Source organism: Hoplias malabaricus, chromosome 1 (genome assembly GCF_029633855.1).
Source record: "Hoplias malabaricus isolate fHopMal1 chromosome 1, fHopMal1.hap1, whole genome shotgun sequence".
Lineage (NCBI taxonomy): Eukaryota > Metazoa > Chordata > Actinopteri > Characiformes > Erythrinidae > Hoplias > Hoplias malabaricus.
Window position 1 is genome coordinate 27,210,621 of NC_089800.1, and position 22,760 is coordinate 27,233,380.

Below are 22,760 nucleotides of genomic sequence, written 5' to 3' on the forward strand. Positions count from 1 at the left end.
TCAGCCACGGATGTTGAGGGACGGGACAGTGCTGTTACTTCTCTAGCCAGCACCCAATTAACAAACCGTTTATTCTCAAGCCCACTTGTCTAATCTTTAAGTAAGTAAATAATTTATTTAAACACATTTAAATGTACATTAAAAATACATGAGTGAACACGGCACATTGAATTTAAGACAAAAACAGGGACCATCACAATCAAAAAGACTGGACTAACTGGTAAAATTTGTTTTTTTATTCTAGTTTGTTAGAGACATTAGTGGACATAATTGTGCTTCACCTGCACTCCTGAATGTAGCGGATGGCTGTGGAGAACTCATTGTTCCTCAGACTCTCAAGGATGGCTTGCACTGCTGCCTCTGAGGAGTTAAAAGAGGGAGTGGAGGACTGGTCACTGCTCTGAGCGGCCTGCTCTCCAGCCAATGAAGTTGCTGCTGACCGCAGGTTACTTTTCAGCTCGTTCAGCTCCTTCGACATGTTCACCAGCTGGTGAGGGAAAATATGATAAGTCGGTAAAAGAAATAAAAAAAACTTTTGGGTTTTTGTATATGAGGCTCATAGGAGGTGAATATAGCAGCTGCCACATCACTTCTCATTAAAGACAGTACACAAGGGAGGCAAAAAAAGAGAGAGAATGAAGATGGTGCCAGGGTGATACAGCCCTGTAAAAGTGATCTGCCTCCATGAGTCAGAAAATCGAGGTTTAGGCTGCAGAATATGGACAGACTACTATTGATGCAATTACTTTAATTTGTTGTAACACAAAATGCAATATAGTGACAAATATATTAAATATAAACCATTATGACACACAGTCCCCACCTGGGAAAGCTGACATTTACTACACAGAGGTACACACAAAAAAAAAGCCTATTGATTAGAGAACATACCTCTGGGATTGAGCTGATGGCATGGACCTGACCAATCAGTTTACAGTAAGACTGAAAAAGCAGAAGTAGCTGAAAGTGGAGTTTGTAGAGTCTTTGACACAGCTCCAGTTGCTGGAGGGAAATGGCAGAGCAGGACAAAATCCTCAATGCATATTTCATACAGTATTAAATCTGTCAACATCCAAGATTTCAGGCAAAATAAATGGAAACGTAATCTACATGGGTCTTTCTTGCCCAGAGGAAATCTATAAATGCTAATAGATTTCTATCACTAGGGAAATGGTAAGAAAAAACAGGCACACTGCAATAAATAACCATACACGTCTTTCGGAGATGAAATATGATAAATTCCATGAAATTACATTGATTACGATGTAACACAACCACTGAAACAGGACTTGACAAGACAGGGCATACAAAGTTAGATATAACTTACTGCCAGAGATTCCATTTGCTACAAAGCAGGCGTTTAACAAGAAAGAAGGGTGAGAAGTGAGAAGAGAGAGTTGAGAAGGTCAGAGAGAAAGCATGCAGCCCAGTGCGGGCAAGAAATAAGAAGAGGCTTCGTTTGATTGATGCATGCAAGGCCAGAAAGGGTCGACTGGCAACAAAATGAAAAGTTGTGCAGCTCTTGTATTTCAAGCCAAGCACAGAAGCAGTTCTGAAATGGACTCTGCTGGGAGAGCACAGCATCCTTAAAAACAAATCTTACTGTAAATGAAGATCGAAATCAGAGATTCCAACTGAAGCCTCTCACTAAACCTCAGCTTTAGGATCTTACAGAACTAGAGATTTATGAAATCTGGACTTTTTTTTTTTTTACTTTTATTTGAGTTTTATTCTTACTTGAGTTTATTCGAACTAACTTTTAAGAAAACTAATTTATTTTAATTTGCCCTACACTTAGGTAGATTCTCTGCAGAAAGCAAATGTAAAGATGGGAGTTTCTTGCTAATTTTAATTCACAATTTCCTCTTTTGGGAAAAAAAATTGAATGTTCCCTTCTGGTCATTGATTAAATCCCTAAAATATATATCTGCATCTCAAAATCTCATATTTAGATGTCATTTCCAAGACAAAAAAAGTGGCTTAGATGCTACTTTGTATCAAGGGGTGCTGTAATCTTTTACACACGCCTGTGTACAGAAGCTGCAGAGTTTGTGAGCTGTTATTGTAAATCATTTCTTATGCTCTTGAGCCCAGCAGAGTTTAAAAAGCACTTGCACTGAACAAAAGAATTAGGGGTTATCATGAAGCAGCAAAACCCCAGGGCTGCTCTGGGAACAGGCTTGAAAGTCAGAGATAAAGACAGAGGTAGAGACAGATTTTTAACTCACAGAGCTACCGCAGAGTAATCCACAGGCAGAATAATAAGAGATAGATTGAAATGGAATCTGAAATAACCCTGGATCAGTCAACAATCTAAAATATATCAGGTATTGCAGCACATCTATGGACACATTGCATAAAATAACCAAAAAAAAAAATTATATATATATATATATATATATATATATATATATATATATATATATATATTTGTGTATGTATGTACGTGTGTGTTTTTCTTTATGAATGGCTGCTAACAAAATGCCACTGGGCTGGGCAGCTCAACGCATTTGCAGGAGAGTGCTAATTGTCCAGATCTGCTTGTGCTGGGCTTGTGATGGAGGAAGAAAGGACCTCCTCCTTTATTGGCCCAGAAGTAGAGGCCAATCCTCTCTTGAACTCCTGCCGGAGGCATCGATCAGGATCAAGCTGGGGATCTCCCAGTGAAACGGCCGACTTTTATGCTAATGCACCACTTAGGTGGCCCACAAAATATATTTCTGGTGTGTTCACCATATTCCAGTTTGTAGAGTAAGACCCATTCATTTTACAAAGAACTTGCCACATATCAGAGTGGATTTCTTTACCTTTTCTTCGGTGTCTGCCGGCTGATATGTGATCACTCCATCTCCAGAGCCTTTGGTAAAGGTGGCCTTGCAGTTCCTTAACCACTGAGAGAAGACAGAAGCCATGAGACGGTGAGCGAGTTTTTTTTTTAATCGTATATAGTAGAAGCAAGATTATCTCCCTTACTGAGATGGCAGCCTCTTTTCTGTTGTTGTAGGTATCTAGGTATTCCTGCAGCTCCAAAACACTGAACTTCATTTTTTCCAGCAGTCCACAGGAAACAATCTAGAACAGGCAGAATGTAATAAATTAAATCACAACAGCATTTTGATCAAATCTGCATATACCCAAGAACAGGTTTAGACAGCTTTAAAAATATTAAAAAGTATTTTTTTAACTGATGTCTGCTGTATGTTTACATTTGCCTGCCAAAAGTTTGGGAAAACCTTGCAACAGTGACCATACCTGTCCTGCTGTTTTGCTATACATTTAAATAAGCTTCAATTTTCCAAACACACTACATTCAGAGTGGTTTAATGTGATATGTTGTTTTTTATAGAAACATGCAGAGGTATAATTTTCCAGAGTGGAGGTGAAAAGAACTGGAGAGTCAAAGCACTTCATACCTCAATATCAGTGAAGCGATTTACCTTGACCAAATAACTTTAAACTCATGTTCTCAAACACTGAACCATGCTGAAATTTTGAAAAGTCTGTGGAATACCCCTTTCACATATTAAAGAAGAACTTTATTTTGAGTGTCCCCAAAGCATTCCCTTTTTGTTCCTTGACACACCTTATTTCATGTATTTCTGGATATTTAAACCAACACTAAGGCAAGGTGTACCCAGACTTTTGGCTGTAAAAGTATGTAACATGTTTAATTCCCAAACTACTCACTGTATCAGCATCTATGAACAGAGTGGGGCACTTGGCGTGTGCCGTCAGCATCTGTGATGATCTTATAAACTTGGCTCCTATTCCTCGGAGACCATCGCCGAGATAACCCGCCGCATCACAGGTCAAGGCACAGAACTTGGTCTGGATACTCTAAAAGAGTAGAAAGAGAGAGACACAAACCTCACCGTCTCATCAGAAGCAATGAAACCCTGTGAAGTCCACAGCAGGACTCCCGAAGGCCTGTCAGCTTAGGGAGACAAGAGCACAGCTAAACAGTTTAATGAACAGTTGAATTCCTCTCTCGCAAGGAGACCTTGATGAAAGAAAGCCCCATGCCCCAGGAAATCAGAGAAAAAGTGTCATTCCCAACTTTGGAATCACTTTATATGAATGTTGTTATTTATTCAAAGTATAAAGTAAAATTTTAAAGACTACAGGCCAGTAAAATTATCATGTAATTATCTAGTCATTAGAATTTTTGGCACCACTGTTAAAATGTAATTTGCTGAATTTAACAAAATGGTGTTGCTGCAAATGTATGACACAGGCTTTGTTTTGGCCCAGTATGATGAATTGAGCAAATAAAGTGAACAAAAAACATTTTACACTTTTTTAAACTTTTACACACAGATGTATTTTTATTATAAATGTTTTCTGATTAACGGATCATCATTTTTAATTTCATGAAAATGATATGAAACTTATGAGGTTGTAGAGTAGCTTTCTTTAAGAATAACTGTATCAATGTGTCTGTCAAAAATGTGTTGTTTTTTTTCCTAACAAAATGCATCATTCTATTAATACCACAGAAAAGAGACCCCAAATTCTGTACGGTAGTGAAAAGGGCACACATGTTTAGACTCCTCCAGCTTTGAACCTTGCTGAACCTTCGTCCCACTGACCTGGAAGAGTGAGGAAAAGACGTGGAAGGTGTAGACAGCGCAGGACCCGTCTGTGTCAGACACTAGCTGGTTGAGGTGAGTACGCCAGGCCTCCTCAGCATCGTCACACATGGCCGGCTGGAAAGCAGCCAGAATTGCAGAGAAGAATGGAGACGGAGGAGGAGAGGTGGAGCGAGACTCCAGCAGCAGATCATCTCTGTCTTCTTCAGCCAACACAGGACTGGACTGATCCCCAAAGCCACTGACTGAGGGAAGACTGAAATCACAAAGAAATCACTTTCTGAAATGTTTACTGTTTTCATTGTGTAGTAGATTTTTATTGTATATTAAAATTTTACCCAAATTATATTTCGATTTATGGAAATGTATTCATGTCCAGCACCACAGTTAAACTGCCTTCCATTAAATAATGCCAGAAAGCTGAGAAGGTACTGCCACTGTGATGTGTCACATGTAAAACTTCAGGCACTGAACTGTCAGATGCCTTCCAACTTGGGGGAGAACATTCATTCATTCATTATCTGCAACCACTTATCCAGTTCAGGTTCATGGTGGGTCCAAAGCGTACCTGGAATCATTGGGTGCAAGGCAGGTATACACCCTGGAGGGGGCGCCAGTCCTTCACAGGGCAACACACACACACACACACACACACCTACGGACACTTTTTGAGTCACCAATCCATCTACCAACCTGTGTTTTTGGATTGTGGGAGGAAACCCACACGGACACGTGGAGAACACACCAAACTCCTCACAGACAGTCACCCGGAGTGGGAATCGAACCCACAACCTCCAGGTCCCTGGAGCTGTGTGACTGCGACACTACATGCTGTGCCAACGTGCCGCCCCTGGGGGAGAACACCTACTGCTAATTCTGTTATATCAGCTTCTAAATGCTGCCACTATTGTGACTAGCATCATGCACATGGATAAAGGGAGAGGAAGGACCATCCTACCCACACAGAAAGTGAGAGGATACCTTTGCTTTTTCCATTCACCATCCGATTTTGGATTCATATTTACATCACCAGTACCATACCTGGGTAAACAGCTGGACTCTGACTCCATGTCCCCCTTGTTGTCCTCCTGAATGTCCAATAGTATGCTGTCAGAGTGGTCTAAGCCTGAGGGAAGCTCATTAATGCAGAGAGAGATATCATCCTCATGGATGCTCGCATCTTCATCTTCTGCTGACAACTCAGTCTGATGAGAAAAGGGAAGATAAAAGTTGTGACTGGATGGAAACAGTGTAAATGCACCAGACACTGGACTTGCAGTGGAAACTCAACATCTGTGGGGAACTAGGGTCACTATTTTTAACTGAATGAGAATCAAATTAAATCAACATGAGAACCAAAACAGCAGCCATACATTGTTAATCATGCAAATTATTATGCATGATCTTTATGTGGCTGCTTCTCTTTTCTGTGTTCATTTAGCCATTTATGTAATAATCCTTAGAACCTAAACAGTATGTATACAGAACAGAAGTGTGTTTATATTGTTAGTAAAATAGAATTAAGCTTAGATACGCTTCAGATACATTTTTTCTAGAAGAAACAGAAAATAAATCATGGGTACACTAACCTTTAAAACTAAGACAGTCCTTGTTGAGTTTTTAGGGTATGTTCAAATCATAGGAAATTAAGAAATGTTGGGAAAACCAAGACCCCAGTGGTCTCTGTCTGATCTGAGTGGGCCACAGGCAATGTGTACGTTCTCTTCCTCTGTAGCCCCACCATGCTGAGGATGTTAGCATGCCACCCAGCGAGAAGCCGTACACATTGCCGCAGTGGCAAAGTTAGAGCCTCTTCCTGTGGCCAGAACCAAACCCAAGGAGCCCTGAAGGCAAAGCAGTGGCAGGCCTCAATGACAGTTAGTGTAAAAAGAGGAAGAGTTAGAAAGTAGAAGCCATAGAGCTGATGCTAATGTTAGCACTTTTTCATGCAGCTGCGGCTTAGTGGAAGAATGTCAGGTTCTTAAAAAGGAAACATAATTGAAAAAGAAGAAGAAGGACAGTGTATAATCTAGCTAAAATGTTAAATCACACCCCACAGTCATCCCGCTGAAAAACAGAGCAGAAAGAGAAAACAGAAGCATTCCTATTTAGCAGTGTTAGCAAAAAACTCCAGAATGGAGGTGCGGTAGGAGCAGGAATGTGTGGGCCCCCAGAGGTCAGCCATTCTAAAGCCCTTATTCACCCGTGGGGTTGAGTCCTCGGGCAGAGTGCCGCCGAGGCTGGGCACTGGGGTGGGCACAGAGAGGGGCTCAGCTGGAGTGGCATCCAGAGACGTGGACAGGGAGTCCAGCAAGCTCATCTGCTCGGTGGGAGACATGCTGGACATGTTCTGGAAAGAGACAAAATGCTCACAAATCTCTTAATGAAGAGCTAAACAATTTATCATAAAAGAGAAATGCTAACATTCAAAGTGTATCTTTAGTATACAAGTTATCTGAAATTACAAATGGAAATTTAAGTGTAAGTATTCATGATGTAAACATTCTGTCAGCCCTCTTGCATAGCACTCTAAATTTAAAATGTCATATTTGTAAGTGTTGAGTATTGACTAATATTTATATTAAAACCCTGAATACCTGCTGATGTGTTCCCACAATTTAAATAGTGGCTGATGTTGATATTGATCTGATATTGTCTTTTCAGTGAAACTAAGAAGAGTAGTATATATATATATATTACACTATTTCTCTGCCTGTTTAAAACATTTCAGATTGAAGTAATCCTGGCCTCTACCACAGCTGTAAATGTAACAATTCTGGAGCCAGATGTCAAGTCAAAAACCCCATCCTGAATTGTTTTCTGAATGTAGTTGTCTGTGCGTCTCTCACCGTGTTTTATTAGGAGTTACACTCTTAATAATATTATATATTCACAAGAAAAACCATTGCTTCTTTTAACAAACTATATGTAAACATAGGGCGGCACGGTGGCGCAGCAGGTAGTGTCGCAGTCACACAGCTCCAGGGGCCTGGAGGTTGTGGGTTCGATTCCCGCTCCGGGTGACTGTCTGTGAGGAGTTGGTGTGTTCTCCCCGTGTCCGCGTGGGTTTCCTCCGGGTACTCCGGTTTCCTCCCACAGTCCAAAAACACACGTTGCAGGTGGATTGGTGACTCGAAAGTGGCCGTAGGTGTGAATGTGTGTGTGTCTGTGTTGCCCTGTGAAGGACTGGCGTCCCCTCCAGGGTGTATTCCCGCCTTGCGCCCGATGATTCCAGGTAGGCTCTGGACCCCCCGCGACCCTAAATTGGATAAGCGGTTACAGATAATGGATGGATGGATGGATGTAAACATAATTAATATACTTTAATACCTCCTTTTGTTACTGTCATCATTAGGCTAAAGGATATTTCCAAGTAAAACATAATAATGTAAATATGACTACACTGATGTGATAATTACTTTCACATCAGCTACTGATTAATTCTAAATTATTATTGGATAATAATTCTTATACCTAAAATAAAAATAAAAAGCATTAAATAGGCTTAAGATCTTAAAATTCATTAATGACTCAAATGTAAAAAAATGTGAATTAGCTCTGTCTCTCTGACTCACAAGCTGTGAAGTGGACAGAATTTGGCTGATGGTCAGTGAGTCTTCTTCTGAAGACTCATCTGAGTCATCTCGGATGATGGGTCCCAGGCTGGGAGAACTGCCGGACAGAAGACTCTCCTCTTCCAAAGGCTGAGGCTCTACTCGGTCCAGACTGTCCATAGAACGCCTCCGTGCCCCCCAGTTAAAACTGTCCACTGTCTCACCCTGACACACACACACATAGTTTACATTACATCCACACTTCAATATACATGAGCACATAACTGTGGCAACACAACATGGCAGGTAGGACAATGCTTTTCAGGGCTGACGTTGATGAAGGGCACTGAGAATTGTTTTTGTATGCTCTTATATGGTTAATTTAAAGGGTCAGTCAGGCCAAATAAAGAATGTGTAATAAATGCATAAATCTACTTGTGTACTTCTACAATTACTGATTCTAACAAACAGTATAATCAGCCCTCATATGCCCATCCACAAATGAATTACAAGAATTTCAAAAATTGAAGAATTACAAATGAACCTGTTTAACACCGATATAGCAGTGACACCAGGCACCCAAATAGCTACTAATAAACTGACAACTGGCAATAGAGTTTCCATGCTACAGTCATTTCACAGTTATTGCTACTAACTCCTTTGAATCCAAGCACAGTTCTTCATGGCTGAATGTAAGCATTCTTCTGAAAACGGCCTCTGATGCAACAGGGTGCCAAAAAAAAGGGATGCTCCTGGTACTGGTTTCATCAACTTCTGAGAAATAAAAATATTTTATCTCTGCTGATTTCATAAGAATGAATAAGGGAGGATAAAGGGAGAATTTCAGGAAAGTCATCACGAGCGTGTGAACAAGATGTACACATCACCATGCAGCAGTTCTGCTTTAACTGCTCCTACTTACACAAAATACAGAGCATAGAAACCACTACAGGGAAACTGATAGAGGATTTGAAGAAATGTAATTATGAGTGAATGTATGTAGGACATACGGTATGTATTTAGTGTTGTAATTGTATTTGTCAAAATATGTTTACCCAGTGCGCCCAAATCAAGAATTCATCTCATCACATCTGATCTAAAGTTGAAAAGCCACATCAATAGAAATATGAATCAGAACTGTTCAGCTGTGTTGCTGCACATGACTTTGCCAACATCATTTCCTCAGAGAGACACAGAAAGACGTAAAGACTTGAGAGGAAGTTGGGGTCAGGCATAAGGTCAGCATTTTGTTACCATTTAACAATGAGCCACTCTCACTCACATTTATAGTATGTTAAGGAAATTCTAACTTTTTTTTACATTTTTAAGATGTTAACATTAGTTCATCTGACATCAAGCAGCTGAGTGACTCTTTTTGACAACAGTCGACTAATGTAGATTGTGCAAAAGCAATAAAATTCTGCCTTAAAGGGGGCGTTTACGATTGTGGGGAAACACAGTTCTCTCTGGTTTGCTTATGTTCAGAAGCTCATTTAAGCTAGACCGGTATGTTTGAAAAGAAAAATGACTGCTGTTTTTAAGCGACTGAAACTGAACTTGTAAGCTTTTATTCACTGTTTGAATTACCATAGAAACTCATATGTAACTCGAGTTTGCAATTACTTGTCTCCTGAATTCGGGGACATTTCTACCATAAGTGATCCCAAACAGCAAAAATAAATCAATATTACCCAGCTATGGAGCAGGAATGAATCACTGTCTTTATGTCAGTTCCTGCTTTTGAATAACTAGAGTTCTTGCCATTGTCAAAAAAAAACACAGATGTATTTTCTCTGCCATGAACAGAGAGAGAGTCTGAGAAAGCCTAGCATTCCAGAGGGAGACAGTTTGTTTTTCTTACTCATTTACTGACACAGGGATTCACAAACACATTAGATGAGTTTCCAGCACACAGACCATCTGGAGATCAGCAAATGGTGAGGAAACATCTGATTTTTATAAAAAAAAGTGTTTTTTGATTACAGTTGTGAACGTCTCCTTTAAAATCCGTTCTCCTTCTCTGAGTTATGCATTTTTGGTCTGAATTATCTGTTCAGCTCACGAATATCAAACATGTTCCAAAATCAGTACCAAACAGTGCACAAGGAAATAAAACCATGCACAATGCTGCATGCCACAGTTCTATTACTGAACACAGCACACCAGTGTGTAGCAACTTACCTGTAACTCCTTCATGGCACAGACATACACAGAGAAAGGAAAGCATATAATACAGTGTCAGAACCTGAGAGACACTAACAGTTACTTCTTCATAAAGTGTTTTATTTATTTTAGTTTGTTGATGTTTAACCCATGTTAAAGTTTGTTGAAGGCATGGGGCACAGTAAAATCCACCTAAATATTAAAATCAATATCATTAACTACCTTAAGTAGATTTTTGAATTATTGTGCATTTATTTTGCTCCATCATATTCCCCAGTATATATGTTACAGACACTCACTGTTCTACTCATTTTCTATTGTTTAGTTGCATGGGAGCTGGACTGCAATAAAGATGGGGACTTTCTGACAATCCATAAAGGTTAGTTTGGGGATAACAGCACTAAAAGTTTTGTAGTAGCCATTTTGGATTACACATGTAGAGTAATATTTGAGATATGCTAGAAGAGTTCAAATAGATCCTTGAACATGGGCTGTACAGAACATAAAGAAATATCCTCTGACCTCTCCGTCTTCCAGCTCCACATCCAAAAAGTCAAAGTCCCTGAAGACGCGGAACTGCTGTTCAGACGCTGTGTCGTCCATGTTATCTGCGTCCCGAGTGCCGTCCTCAGAGGAGACCAGACTGAGCTGGTGGTCAATCTGATCCAGTTCCCCACAGGATGAGAAAATCACCTGGAGAGCCAAGAAGAGTTTCAGTATGACACTTCAAATATGACAAAGTTTCGTACGCCCTGCAGTGAGTCTTAGGATTAGAGTCAAGAGTTTTTGTGGCAGTAAGCAGAGTTTCACTGACCGAAGGATTCTTCGTCAGCCCAACTTCTTGTCCACACAGTGTCAGAACGTTCACCAACTTCTCCCGTGTTCTCTTCTATAAGACAGACAGCATGAGAGGAAATCGTTGGACAGGAAAATTCCATGTTTTCTTGCACTTTTACTCATGACATGATTAAAATCCGTTTGGAAATAACTATGAAATGTTTTACATTTCCAAATACAGTCAAACAGTCACATTTTTGGTGTTGGAAACACCATAAGACCAAGTGAAGTTTTTAAAGAATCAACTAAAGTCCAAAATACAGACAAATTTTAAGCTCAATTTAAATGTTTATAAAATACATCCCAAAATCAAATGGCTACTGATGTACTTTGAAGATTTTGCACATATTTACACCTAGCTGTGTTAGAATAAGTCTGTCTGAAATGACTTTTTATCTTGACAGTTTGAGGCAAGTGTGTGGTGGTCAAAGCATGCAGTTTTTGCAGTGTGCATTATTTGTACCTATGTTAGTCTTGAAGCAGCAGAGCAAAGCCAAATAGACAAAGCTCAAATACCAACTCTATCTCAGCAGATTATCTATTGGGATGCAAAAGAAATGGTGTAAATTTACAGTCTCTGTGTAACGCCTGAGTATGACCCACCTGAGAGGACTGAGGGCGTTTCCAGCTGACAGGCACCAGGGCGTGGTTGTTGTTGTTGGATCCAGAGGAGGTAGAGGAGGTACTGCGTGTTACTGCAACTACACCCCTCACTTTACCATCCCGGCCTGGAGAGCCGTGGAGATCGTCATATCGGCGACCAATTACTGGCGTCTGAAACACACAAACAGGATGAAAAAAACAATACATCTAAAACATTTTGCATCCAGTCCCATTTTCAATGTTGACTGAGGTTCTCCTCTCTTTCCCGGGTTTGCCTCAAATCACCAGGCCCTAAGGCACCAGTAAAATGCAGCACCTGCTGGACAACTGGAGCTCATTCCCCACCAGTCACTTGTCCATGTGTCCAGCAGCGTGGTTACAGAATGAGGAAGAAACTGGACGCCAAGCCGAGCTCGAAGGGGAATTCTCTGGGCTTCCCCTGGTCCACCTGCACTCTGCTATGTCTTTTCTCCCTCTCTCTATTTTTGTTCTCTTTCTCCCTTTTCTCTCTCTATATTAAGGCTAGATTTTCTCCTCCTTGCTGTGTTTAAAGCCCCTGAAGGAGCCATTCACTGTCCTTACAATTCCCACTTGCTTTGGATACACTGCACCGCAGCCGGACTGACATCATATCCTGGAATTCATGCGGCAACACAAATAGACCCCTTCAGTTTAGTTCCCAAACACCAATCAGGCTAGGGCTCCCACACACTAGCCCACAGTAGCCTATGCAGTTCTAATGTCAAGAGCCTCCTCTAGGTTACTCCAAAGTAGTAGAAGAAGAAAAACTGAAAAATGTATTTCCACACAGACAAAAAGAGCAGAAAGCAACAGAAGACCCCGCCTTGGAAAACATGGGCACACTCAGCAAGCATGCCACTCTTGGGTGGTAATCTGGCACTGTGCCCTTCCCAAAGTCAATTTCACACAGGCATGCCAATGCTTTCTGTGTGAGTGAGAGAGAGAGAGAGAGAGAGAGAGAGAGAGAGAGAGAGAACAGAGACTACAGGAGGAGGGGTCAAGAATAAGAGACCAACAAAGAGTGAAAGAGAGAGAGAGAGAGAGAGAGAGAGAGGCCAACGCAAGGTCAGTGAGAGTTACACAGATAGAGACAGAGTAGAGGAGACCAACAAGGGAGATAGAGTGAAACATGGTAGAGAGAGAGAAAGAGAGAAACATGGTATTCCTTACTTCTGAGATGTCAAAGTGGAAGTCCAGTGTTTTTCCAGGCAGTGATTTGGATGCTGCGTCCCACACTCGGCTGACCTCCACATGGGACACAGTTCTGCTGCTGGAAGGGGATGAGGGCAGGGCCAGGCTGGCAGACCGGGACACCACCAGCTTCAAAATGTTCAAAGCTTCCTTCCAGTGAACCGTCTGGAATGTACAGGCAAACGCACAACAATCACACACAGGGAGCACATGCAGACATTGCCCACTCTACACCTCCCCCTGCAGTCAAAATAAACTCACTTAACTCCAGCTGAAACCAACAAGACAAGACACAGCCAATCAGTATACACTAAATCAGTCAATATAAACCAAGAGAGAGAGAGAGAGAGAGAGAGAGAGAAAGAGAGAGAGAGAGAGAAAGAGAGAGAGAGAGAGAGGTTCTGAAGTTCTAAACTAATGACTACAGGAGCCTCTGTGTGTGTGTGTGTGTGTGTGTGTGTGTGTGAGTCTACAGTCAAGGCCTCAGCTATGTGGAGAGCAGCCAAAAGCACAGACTGTTTATAGACTGCTGCTGGGTGTGCCTCTGCATTTACTCTCCAGACACGAGGCCTGTTCTCTCCCTGAGGAAAGGGCTGAGATAGGAAGAGATTACCCAAGAGCCCTAACGCTGATGTTGTTGTGAAACACAGAGAGGAGTTTAGACTGGATGAGATAACAACAGCTTTAGGAAAGGATCAGTTAATCCTGATAAAACACAGCAAGCACAGGGCGTGTTGGAGAGGACCTTGATGTGCTATAAAACTGTATATCTTCTAACAAAGAAGCTCCCTGTAGAAAGATGTCAGACGTCTTAACAAGAAGGAGGTTTAAAACCCTCAAATGTGCAGTTTCTCTGACACTTCAGAGCATTTTAGTTATGTATTTTTGTAAAAGTTTTATTATTTAGAGCTATTATTCATTACTAATTTTCATACACAATACATACAACAGTTACATTTAAAAACACAATAACATCTAAAATAAAATTCAATAAAGAATATAGCCACATTTTTCTAAATCATTTAGATTTTATTTAACATTATCAGCGTTATTTAATGTATTTAACGTTAATTTAAAATTATTTAACGTTATCTCAGAGTCAACTCAAGCAAGAGTTTCACTGTTTGAATAACTTGCCAACAGCTGACACCAGTGACACCACGTGTTCAAAGAATCAATTCTGAGTTGACTCCTCATTATTCTGCCCGGCTACTCTCGTTACCCTGACCACAGCACACAGCCGGTGCATTTTTCTGTTTATATTCCCTTGTGATTTTCTATTTTCTGATCAGAAATAACAGGCCATTTTTGAGCTGTAAAAATCATGCTGTAAAACCAATTTGGAATTATAACACACACACACACACACACACAGAGAAAGAGAGAGAGAGAGAGAGAGAGAGAGAGAGAGAGAGAGAGAGAGAGAGAGAGAAAGGAAGGGAGAGAGAGAGAGAGCGAGAGAGAGACAGAGACTAACAGAGAGTGAGTATGAGGTATGAGTGTCTCACCTGCACAAACTTCTCAATGGTCTTGAGCACTTCCATGTTGAAAGGTTTGGCCTGGATGCCGCCCAGGTCCATGTGGTTGAGGAGACTGTATATGATCTGCAGGAGACTCTGCTGCATGCTGGGAAGTCCTTTCTCCAACAACTGTCACATTACATTACAACAGAAAGGTAGACTACAAATGAAAGCTCATATAATAAGAATACTTACACCAGATTTAGCAATTATTAATATTAATATTTAGGCTTAATATTTAGGCATTATTATTATGACTTTCTTTGCTGTAACTACAGTCGCTTAATCTTCAGATGCTTATGTCCCTTATTAGAAAATGGGGTAAAATTTGCATAAAGCTAAAACTATTTTAGCTTTCAATACAGGCACAATCCTCATAGCCTTTACTAGGACTCAACAATAATTCAATATCAATATATATCGCAATATAAAATGTTTCAATAACAACTATATGAGTTTTATACATTATATATATATAGGTTTATATCATCTGTCGCTGACTGGCGGTCATTAAAGGGTGCTGCCCTCAGTCCATTGCACTCAATTTTGAAGTTAGTTTTTAATTTTAATTTTAACTTTGACAAAGCCATGAGGTTGTTATTTGATGGTGATGTCAAGTTGCTTTCAGTTCTTGGCAGTTTTTCTGTGGCTAATCAGAATTATATCGTACTGACTGAAATTAAGATATATATTGTGATATTTTGGAAACATCGTCCATCTCTAGCCCTAACTATACACATTGAACAAACGTAAATTATACGTGACGCAATTTCTCAAATCAATGCTGAAGGCTATAGCAGGATTCACATGGATAAAGCGTAGTGCAAAGAGGTTTGCTCTTTGTAACTTTTTGTAATGTTTTCTAATCTGTGGTTGGTTGACTCCACAGATGCAGAACCAGCAGATAAAGAGCACTGACTCCTGTGAAAGATACAAGAACTAATATGTGATCAGGAAGAGTGAGGAGTCAAAGCGTAGGCTCAGACATACGTTTAAGGAGATTACTTTAGTATGTGTATTTATTGCATGAATGAACATACATAAGAATTCAAGGTAGTAGTAAGTATGTAAGCAAATCTTAATAGATATAGAATGACTAATGTCATTTTTTCCTGTTTAGTAATGTCACATACCTCTGCCATGTATGTGACCATGCTGAGTGTGTTTTCACTGAAGGCTTCATGCAGATAGCGACAAACCACATTGACCCAAGAGAAGCAGTCGCGAGTGTACGAGTGGGTTTTATACAGGGTCATCACATGGGCGAGGTTGGACAGCTTAGCGTTCTTTTCTTCAATGCATACCTGAAATTCAAATGACTGTTAGGGATTAAAGCGTAATATCTGGAAGGAGTGTGCAAGGACCTCTGAGTTTAGTTCAGCAGACCTGAGCAATCCTCTCTGCCACGTCCTTACAGAACTGTGTCGGACAGTCAAAGTGCTGGACCAGGTGAGGGAGGAGGCACAACACGTTCAGGGGGAAACCTACAGGACAGCAACAGAGCATGATTATGCTTTAACATCTGTTCAAAGTAGCCATAAAAAGCAATTACCTATGTTTGTACATAATATTTAGATATCAACAACGCTGCAGTAGCAGAGCTTTAGCTGGTCATTTCAGTAAAAGCAAAGCAATTTGATTCTAATGTGAGTTTCCCTACAATAATAAAAACAATCTCTTTTATAAACATTATTTGCTACATTGCAGTGGAAAAAAGAGTGACTGCTCCTTTAAGTATTAAATTTAGTGTTTGAAAAGAGACTATCTGTCACTAATAATATAATACACTATAATTCACTGGATGGTCACTAAATCAGGAAAGGAACTGAATCTCTCTGGTCTATGGGCAACAAACCCCCAGCAAAGCAGACTTCCAGCTCACCTATGGCCTGTGAGGTGTCCACCACAGGCATACGGGAGACGGGTGTGAGCTGAGAGAAAAGCTGCAGCGTGAGCTCGGTAGTGCTGGCCGAGGTGAAGCCCTTCAGCAGCTGCTGCTGAAGCCCAGAGAATCCGCTCCACCTCAGCTGGCTCTGGATCTTCTCCAGCTTCTCCCTATTCTCCTGTTTGTCCAGAGAGACATGCGTGAACAGTTTCCCCAGCAAGCGAAGGGACATTTGATACTCAAACTCGAAATCTGATTCCATGAGGGACACGGCTGCCCAGAAGATCATAGCCAGCAGGTTGCGGGGGTGGTTCGCATTGGCTGGGTTAGTGGAGAGCAGGTTGTCCCTGGAGGAGATGGAGGAGTGTGAGTGGAGCTTGGACAGATTGCCCTGGTGCTGGTGGGTGCAGGCATGGATGCGGTCCAGTGTGGCACTGCGAGGAACCTCTGAGGATCTCTCTGCCTCACCGAAGCGTTTGGGCACAGAGTAACTCCTCTGGTGGCGGATCCGCTCAGATGCTGTTCCTGAGCCTGGGACCAAGTCCAACTGACTGGTGCTTTTCCGGTTGAACAGGAGTTTCCCATTGGTTGGAAGGTCTGGAGAAGAAGCCCTGGAAAAACACAAGCCTTTTAGAACAGTTTCATTTTTAGCAAAGAATCTTAAAGAAATATTTGAATTCCTTGTCCTGGTGTGTAACAGAACATGTGCAAGACATGCTTGACCAAGTGGACCTGATTAGGGGATTTCTGGAATAAAATAATAATAAAGCAAGAAGCTATAGGACCTGCCTTGTCAGAAGAGCCATTAAATCGTTGTTCTTGAGGCACTCTGCAAGGTTATCCACCACTGATTCAAGGGTAAGGAGTAGCTCCATCACGTAACCCTGAGGAGCACAATGTCCACCAGACAAATAAATAACCATATACAGTATATAATGGAAACTTTTACAACATATTAATAAAATAGATGTTGCATTAATACTATCATATTTTGTGCAAGGTCCAATGAGCATACTGAAAATAAACAGGACTAGGCCTCCCACATGAGAATATTTACAGTGTATTTCAATGCATTCACACATCTTAGTATTAGGCTTGACAGCTCTAACCAAGTCAGCAGGCTCAAGATTGAAGCCTTACACAGAAGTATGTACTGAAGGATTCACTGTTAAACTGCAGCGTAGCTCAAAACATGGTCCTCACCTGAACTTCCTCTCCGTGCTCCCCCACCACCTCCACAAGCCGAGAGAGCAGGTCAGACACCGCCAGCGCAGATAAGGGCTGCCTCAGAGCCCGAAACACCTGAAACGATCGGCCAGCGTAATGCCTGGACGAGCTGCACAAAGCGGTCTGCAGAGCCACGTCACTCAGCTGCTGCTCCAGATGCACATCTGTTTACACATAAATACACATACAACATATACTTAGTATGACAATAAAATAGTACCAATGGTTAGACTAATCATACTATAAATAACAATGATACGAAACAATGTCTACTACCAGAATTGGTACAATGTTTTTTAATGTGCCGAAGACCCTTTTACCTCTAACGGTCAACGTATGCCTTCTTTTGATTCAATTTATATAGACAACTAATTCTTTATTTTTGAATTTAAAAGTGCACTTTAATCCATTAAACAAAAACTAAGTAATATTTTTATCTTAAAGGTACAGCTCCAGAATCATTTTAATGTTTAACTGGCCTGTAATAGGGAGAACAGAGCTTCTGTGTTTGCTAATCTGGGCTCAGCACAGCAGGAACTGCACTATGTAACATTTGGGGGAGGGAAGGAAACCGCCCCCAACTCCCAATGATTCATTACATGGCTGTAAAATGTATTTACACTAGGGGTGCCACAGGAGAAAAAAAAAACATTATAAAGTGTTCCTTTAAAAAGCAAATAACTATCATTTTAATCCCTACTACTATTTTGGCGAGCATTTTCCTAGACATACAAGTGTAAGAACTTTTGGTGGAAAAAAAAAACTTGCCTGATTTGGACTCTTTGAAGACAGAAACTACATGGCGTAAGAAGTTAGTGAGCTGCTCAGTGCTTTTGGAGTGCTGGTTTTTAGGGGTAATGTCTTCATGGCACCACAAAGGTCCAAATGGCCTAAAGACCAGAAAAACAAACCACACAGACAATAAAAATCTAATAAAATAATAAAACTATAAATATCTGTCCAGAGCAAATGAAGTACATTTCACGCGTCGTGTATCTCCTACTCCAAATGTTGGCTTCCACATCTATGGGGTGTTGCAAAGCTTTGGCTGAATGTAATGTTTGGGTATAGAATATATATATGTGCGCTAAGGAGTCGTCTGAGGTTAATGCCACAAGTACAACGTCACATAAATTAATATAATATAATGAGAAAGTTTATAATGGAATTGAAAGGTTTGTACAATTCTTTATTCAATGTCAGAATCTGGCATTGTCTGTGTAGAGTTTTACAGTAGAGTTGTAATTACAGCACAACACCTCTAGGTAGCAGTAGAGGCAAAGAGCTCATTTAGTTGCAGACTCAGTCTTCATTTTAACATTTATTGTCCCTGAGAGTAAGAATATATTTTATATAGGATGGTGCACAGGCAATACAACATAATATGAGAAAAGGTGGTGTTTTCTAGTGGTGTTAAAAATTTTACCTGGACAACAACAGTGTTTTTACAGTACTCTTCTACACTGCAGTGTGTGTGTGTGCGTGTGTTTACCTAGTAGTAAGAAACTCTACAAGTTTGCTGCTTTTCTCCTCTGCCTCAGTGCTGCTCTCCAGAGGGTCAGATTCTTCATGGGACAGGTGTGGCAGGTTACTGTTACTGCCCCCCAGACTCAGACTGGATGATGTGGAGGAGGAGCTAAGGCCAGAGTCTGGCAATGGAGAAGACTGACTGTCTCTGAGGAAATCCACTCCACCTGCACACAGAAACAATGGCGTGGAGATAAAGACACATTCCTTTCTAGGCTGTCTTTTACATGTGTTAATTTTATTCATTCATTGTCTGTAAGTGCCTATCCAGTTCAGGGTCACAGTGGGTCCAGAGCCTACCCTAGAGGGGGCGCCAGTCCTTCATAGGGCGACACACACTCACACCTAGGGACACTTTTTGAGTCGCAAATCCACCTACAAATGTGTGTTTTTGGACTGTGGGAGGAAACCCACGCGTACACTGTGAGAACACCAAACTCCTCACAGACAGTCACCCGGAGTAGGACTTGAACACACTCTAGGACCCTGGAGCTGTGTGACTGCGACACTACCTGTCACCATGCAGCACTAAATGTGTTCTGAAATTTTAATATTACTATATTAATAGGTAGCTTGATCCTTCCCTGCAGTTACGGCTTCTACTCTTCTTCAAAGGATTTTTTTACACCTCCAGCCCATGCGTGGGCTTGGGCATGGAGAAATTAAAAGACATGCATGGCTTCTCCAGAGATCGCCATATGATTGCCACTGTTTTATAGCAGTGAAAAGCCAAACGAATGATTATATAACTCCACTTAATCAAATAAGATCACAAGATCCTGAACGCAGCTGTATTTGAATATTTTGAAAAGCTGGCACCCTCCAAAGGTTTAGGCAGTGTATATTTTTGTGTGGGTAGGGGCTGATTTTATGAAATTCCTTGCAATAGATGATAAGAGAGTGACGCTGATTGGGACAGTATTGTTTACATTCTGCACTGTTCTATTTCAACAGGATAAGACAAAAACCGGAGGTAAAGAGCCCTGGCAAAATGCCAACTCAGCAGAGGCCAAACTAAGAGCCTGTCTGAACTGTTATGACGGGAGACGGTGAATAATGCATTATCAGTGTCAGTGTGTCTAGACACACTCATCAGAACGACAAACTCAAGACCACGTCTTGCGTGCATTAGTCAGCATTGTAGATGCCCCCTTAAGGGAGAGGAGATAAAACAGGGCCCTGTAGATGCCCCTTTAAGGGCAAGAAGATAAAACAGAGCATAAAGGAATGCTCTAATCAGACGCTTTCTGTACATATAATTGTTTTTGGCATGGCTTCCGTATGTTTTCATTGTAGATAAGGCCTTTCCCACTCTCCCCCCTCAGAAGACTTTGGAAGTTAACAGTAAAGCTATGTGTTAAATACCACAGTCAGTGCCCTTCTAAAAATAGTGTATACAACAGCAGGGTAAACTATGTAGTCTTCAGCTTTTAGAGGTCTAGATTACAGCTGTCATTCCTCTGTTCAGTTAGTTTATTATAGATAGTTACTGACATGTAATTATATCAAATTAATTACTTGGTTCTATTGTGACAAAGCAACAAAATCAAGCCAACATGAATAAATAAGTATGTATGACAAATATGAAATCTTAAAGTAATTCCTACATTTGAAATCACAATAAAAAATTTTATTTAAAGGAATTTATCCTTGGGGAGTTATTAAGTTAAGAAAATCTGCAATTTTCAGGAAAAAATCATGTAGACCAAAAGGAATATATAATTGCTTTGAGGATCTTATTCATTATATGAGCAACAACACAATGTATAATATTTGAATGGATCAAAATACCCTTAAAGGAACTGTCAAATGACTCAAATGTGGTTGTAGCAGTGGTGGTGTTCTACCTCTGTAGTAGTAGTGCTCTGGTCTGGTTTGTAGTTGTAGCTGTGTGGTTGTAGTGCGGTTGGGAGTTGTTGTTGTACCTGTGTAGTAATAGTGCGGCTGTGTGTGTGTAGTTGTACCTGTGTTGTAATAGTGCAGCTTTGTGTGTGTAGTTCTACCTGTGCTGTAATAGTGCGGCTGTGTGTGTGAGTAGCTGTACCCGTGTTGTAATAGTGCGGCTGTGTGTATATGTAGTTGTACCTGTGTTGTAATAGTGCGGCTGTGTGTGTGTAGTTGTACCCATGTTGTAATAGTGTGTCTGTGTGTGTGTAGTTGTACCCGTGTTGTAATAGTGTGGCTGTGTATGTGTGTAGTTGCACCTGTGTTGTAATAGTGCAGCTGTGTGTGTGTAGTTGTACCCGTGTTGTAATAGTGTGGCTGTGTATGTGTGTAGTGTACCCGTGTTGTAATAGTGCGGCTGTGTATGTATGTAGTTGCACCTGTGTTGTAATAGTGCAGCTGTGTGTGTGTAGTTGTACCCGTGTTGTAATAGTGTAACTGTGTATGTGTGTAGCTGTACTCATGGTGTAATAGTGCAGCTGTGTGTGTATGTAGTTGTACCTGTGTTGTAATAGTGTGGCTGTGTGTATGTGTGTAGTTGTACCTGTGTTGTAACAGTGCGGCTGTGTGTGTGTGTAGTTGTACCTGTGTTGTAATAGTGCGGCTGTGTTTGTAGTTGTACCCGTGTTGTAATAGTGCGGCTGTGTATGTGTGTAGTTGCACCTGTGTTGTAATAGTGCAGCTGTGTGTGTGTAGTTGTACCCGTGTTGTAATAGTGTAACTGTGTATGTGTGTAGCTGTACTCATGGTGTAATAGTGCAGCTGTGTGTGTATGTAGTTGTACCTGTGTTGTAATAGTGTGGCTGTGTGTGTGTGTGTATTAGTACCCGTGTTGTAAGTGCGGCTGTGTATGTGTGTAGCTGTACTCATGGTGTAATAGTGCAGCTGTGTGTGTATGTAGTTGTACCTGTGTTGTAATAGTGTGGCTGTGTGTGTGTGTGTATTAGTACCCGTGTTGTAAGTGCGGCTGTGTATGTGTGTAGTTGTACCCATGTTGTAATAGTGCGGCTGTGTTTGTAGTTGTACCCGTGTTGTATTAGTGCAGCTGTGTATGTGTGTGTAGTTGTACCTGTGTTGTAACAATGCGCCTTTGTGTGTGTGTGTGTAGTTGTACCTGTGTTGTAATAGTATGGCTGTGTGTGTGTGTAGTTGTACCCGTGTTGTAATAGTGCGGCTGTGTGTGTGTGTGGTTGTATCCGTGTTGTAATAGTGTGGCTGTGTATGTGTGTAGTTGTACCCGTGTTGTAATAGTGGGGCAGTGTGTGTGTGTAGTTGTACCCGTGTTTAATAGTGCGGCTGTGTGTGTGTGTAGTTGTACCTGTGTTGTAATAGTGCGGCTGTGTGTGTGGTTGTACCCGTGTTGTAATAGTGTGGCTGTGTATGTGTGTAGTTGTACCCGTGTTGTAATAGTGCGGCTGTGTGTGTGTGTAGTTGTACCCGTGTTGTAATATTGTGGCTGTGTATGTGTGTAGTTGTACCCGTGTTGTAATAGTGCGGCTGTGTATGTGTGTAGTTGCACCCGTGTTGTAATAGTGGGGCAGTGTGTGTGTGTAGTTGTACCTGTGTTGTAACAATGCGGCTTTGTGTGTGTATATGTAGTTGTACCTGTGTTGTAATAGCATGGCTGTGTGTGGTTGTACCCGTGTTGTAATAGTGCGGCTGTGTGTGTGTGTGGTTGTACCCGTGTTGTAATAGTGTG

General features: G+C 41.1%; 1 protein-coding gene across 5 annotated transcripts in view; it reads right to left on the bottom strand.

Moving 5' to 3' along the window:
• Positions 1–22,760, bottom strand: part of frya (furry homolog a (Drosophila)) — a 92,975-nt gene that overhangs the window by 2,650 nt on the left and 67,565 nt on the right. For 3 of the 5 annotated variants that reach the window (XM_066661077.1, XM_066661050.1, XM_066661068.1), the window contains exons 40-61: positions 19,083–19,284; positions 18,359–18,480; positions 17,567–17,754; positions 17,153–17,247; positions 16,361–16,974; positions 15,865–15,962; positions 15,612–15,782; positions 14,467–14,607; positions 12,938–13,123; positions 11,747–11,917; positions 11,121–11,195; positions 10,829–10,999; positions 8,165–8,368; positions 6,793–6,939; positions 5,631–5,794; positions 4,590–4,845; positions 3,688–3,837; positions 2,974–3,072; positions 2,808–2,891; positions 1,328–1,345; positions 892–1,002; positions 282–487 (exon numbers count right to left, since the gene is read on the bottom strand). In XM_066661077.1, the coding sequence (XP_066517174.1) occupies positions 282–487; positions 892–1,002; positions 1,328–1,345; positions 2,808–2,891; positions 2,974–3,072; positions 3,688–3,837; positions 4,590–4,845; positions 5,631–5,794; positions 6,793–6,939; positions 8,165–8,368; positions 10,829–10,999; positions 11,121–11,195; positions 11,747–11,917; positions 12,938–13,123; positions 14,467–14,607; positions 15,612–15,782; positions 15,865–15,962; positions 16,361–16,974; positions 17,153–17,247; positions 17,567–17,754; positions 18,359–18,480; positions 19,083–19,284 (3,673 nt within the window). The remainder of the gene's footprint in view (positions 1–281; positions 488–891; positions 1,003–1,327; positions 1,346–2,807; positions 2,892–2,973; positions 3,073–3,687; positions 3,838–4,589; positions 4,846–5,630; positions 5,795–6,792; positions 6,940–8,164; positions 8,369–10,828; positions 11,000–11,120; positions 11,196–11,746; positions 11,918–12,937; positions 13,124–14,466; positions 14,608–15,611; positions 15,783–15,864; positions 15,963–16,360; positions 16,975–17,152; positions 17,248–17,566; positions 17,755–18,358; positions 18,481–19,082; positions 19,285–22,760) is intronic. The other 2 variants (XM_066661059.1, XM_066661084.1) reach the window with 1 other exon arrangement.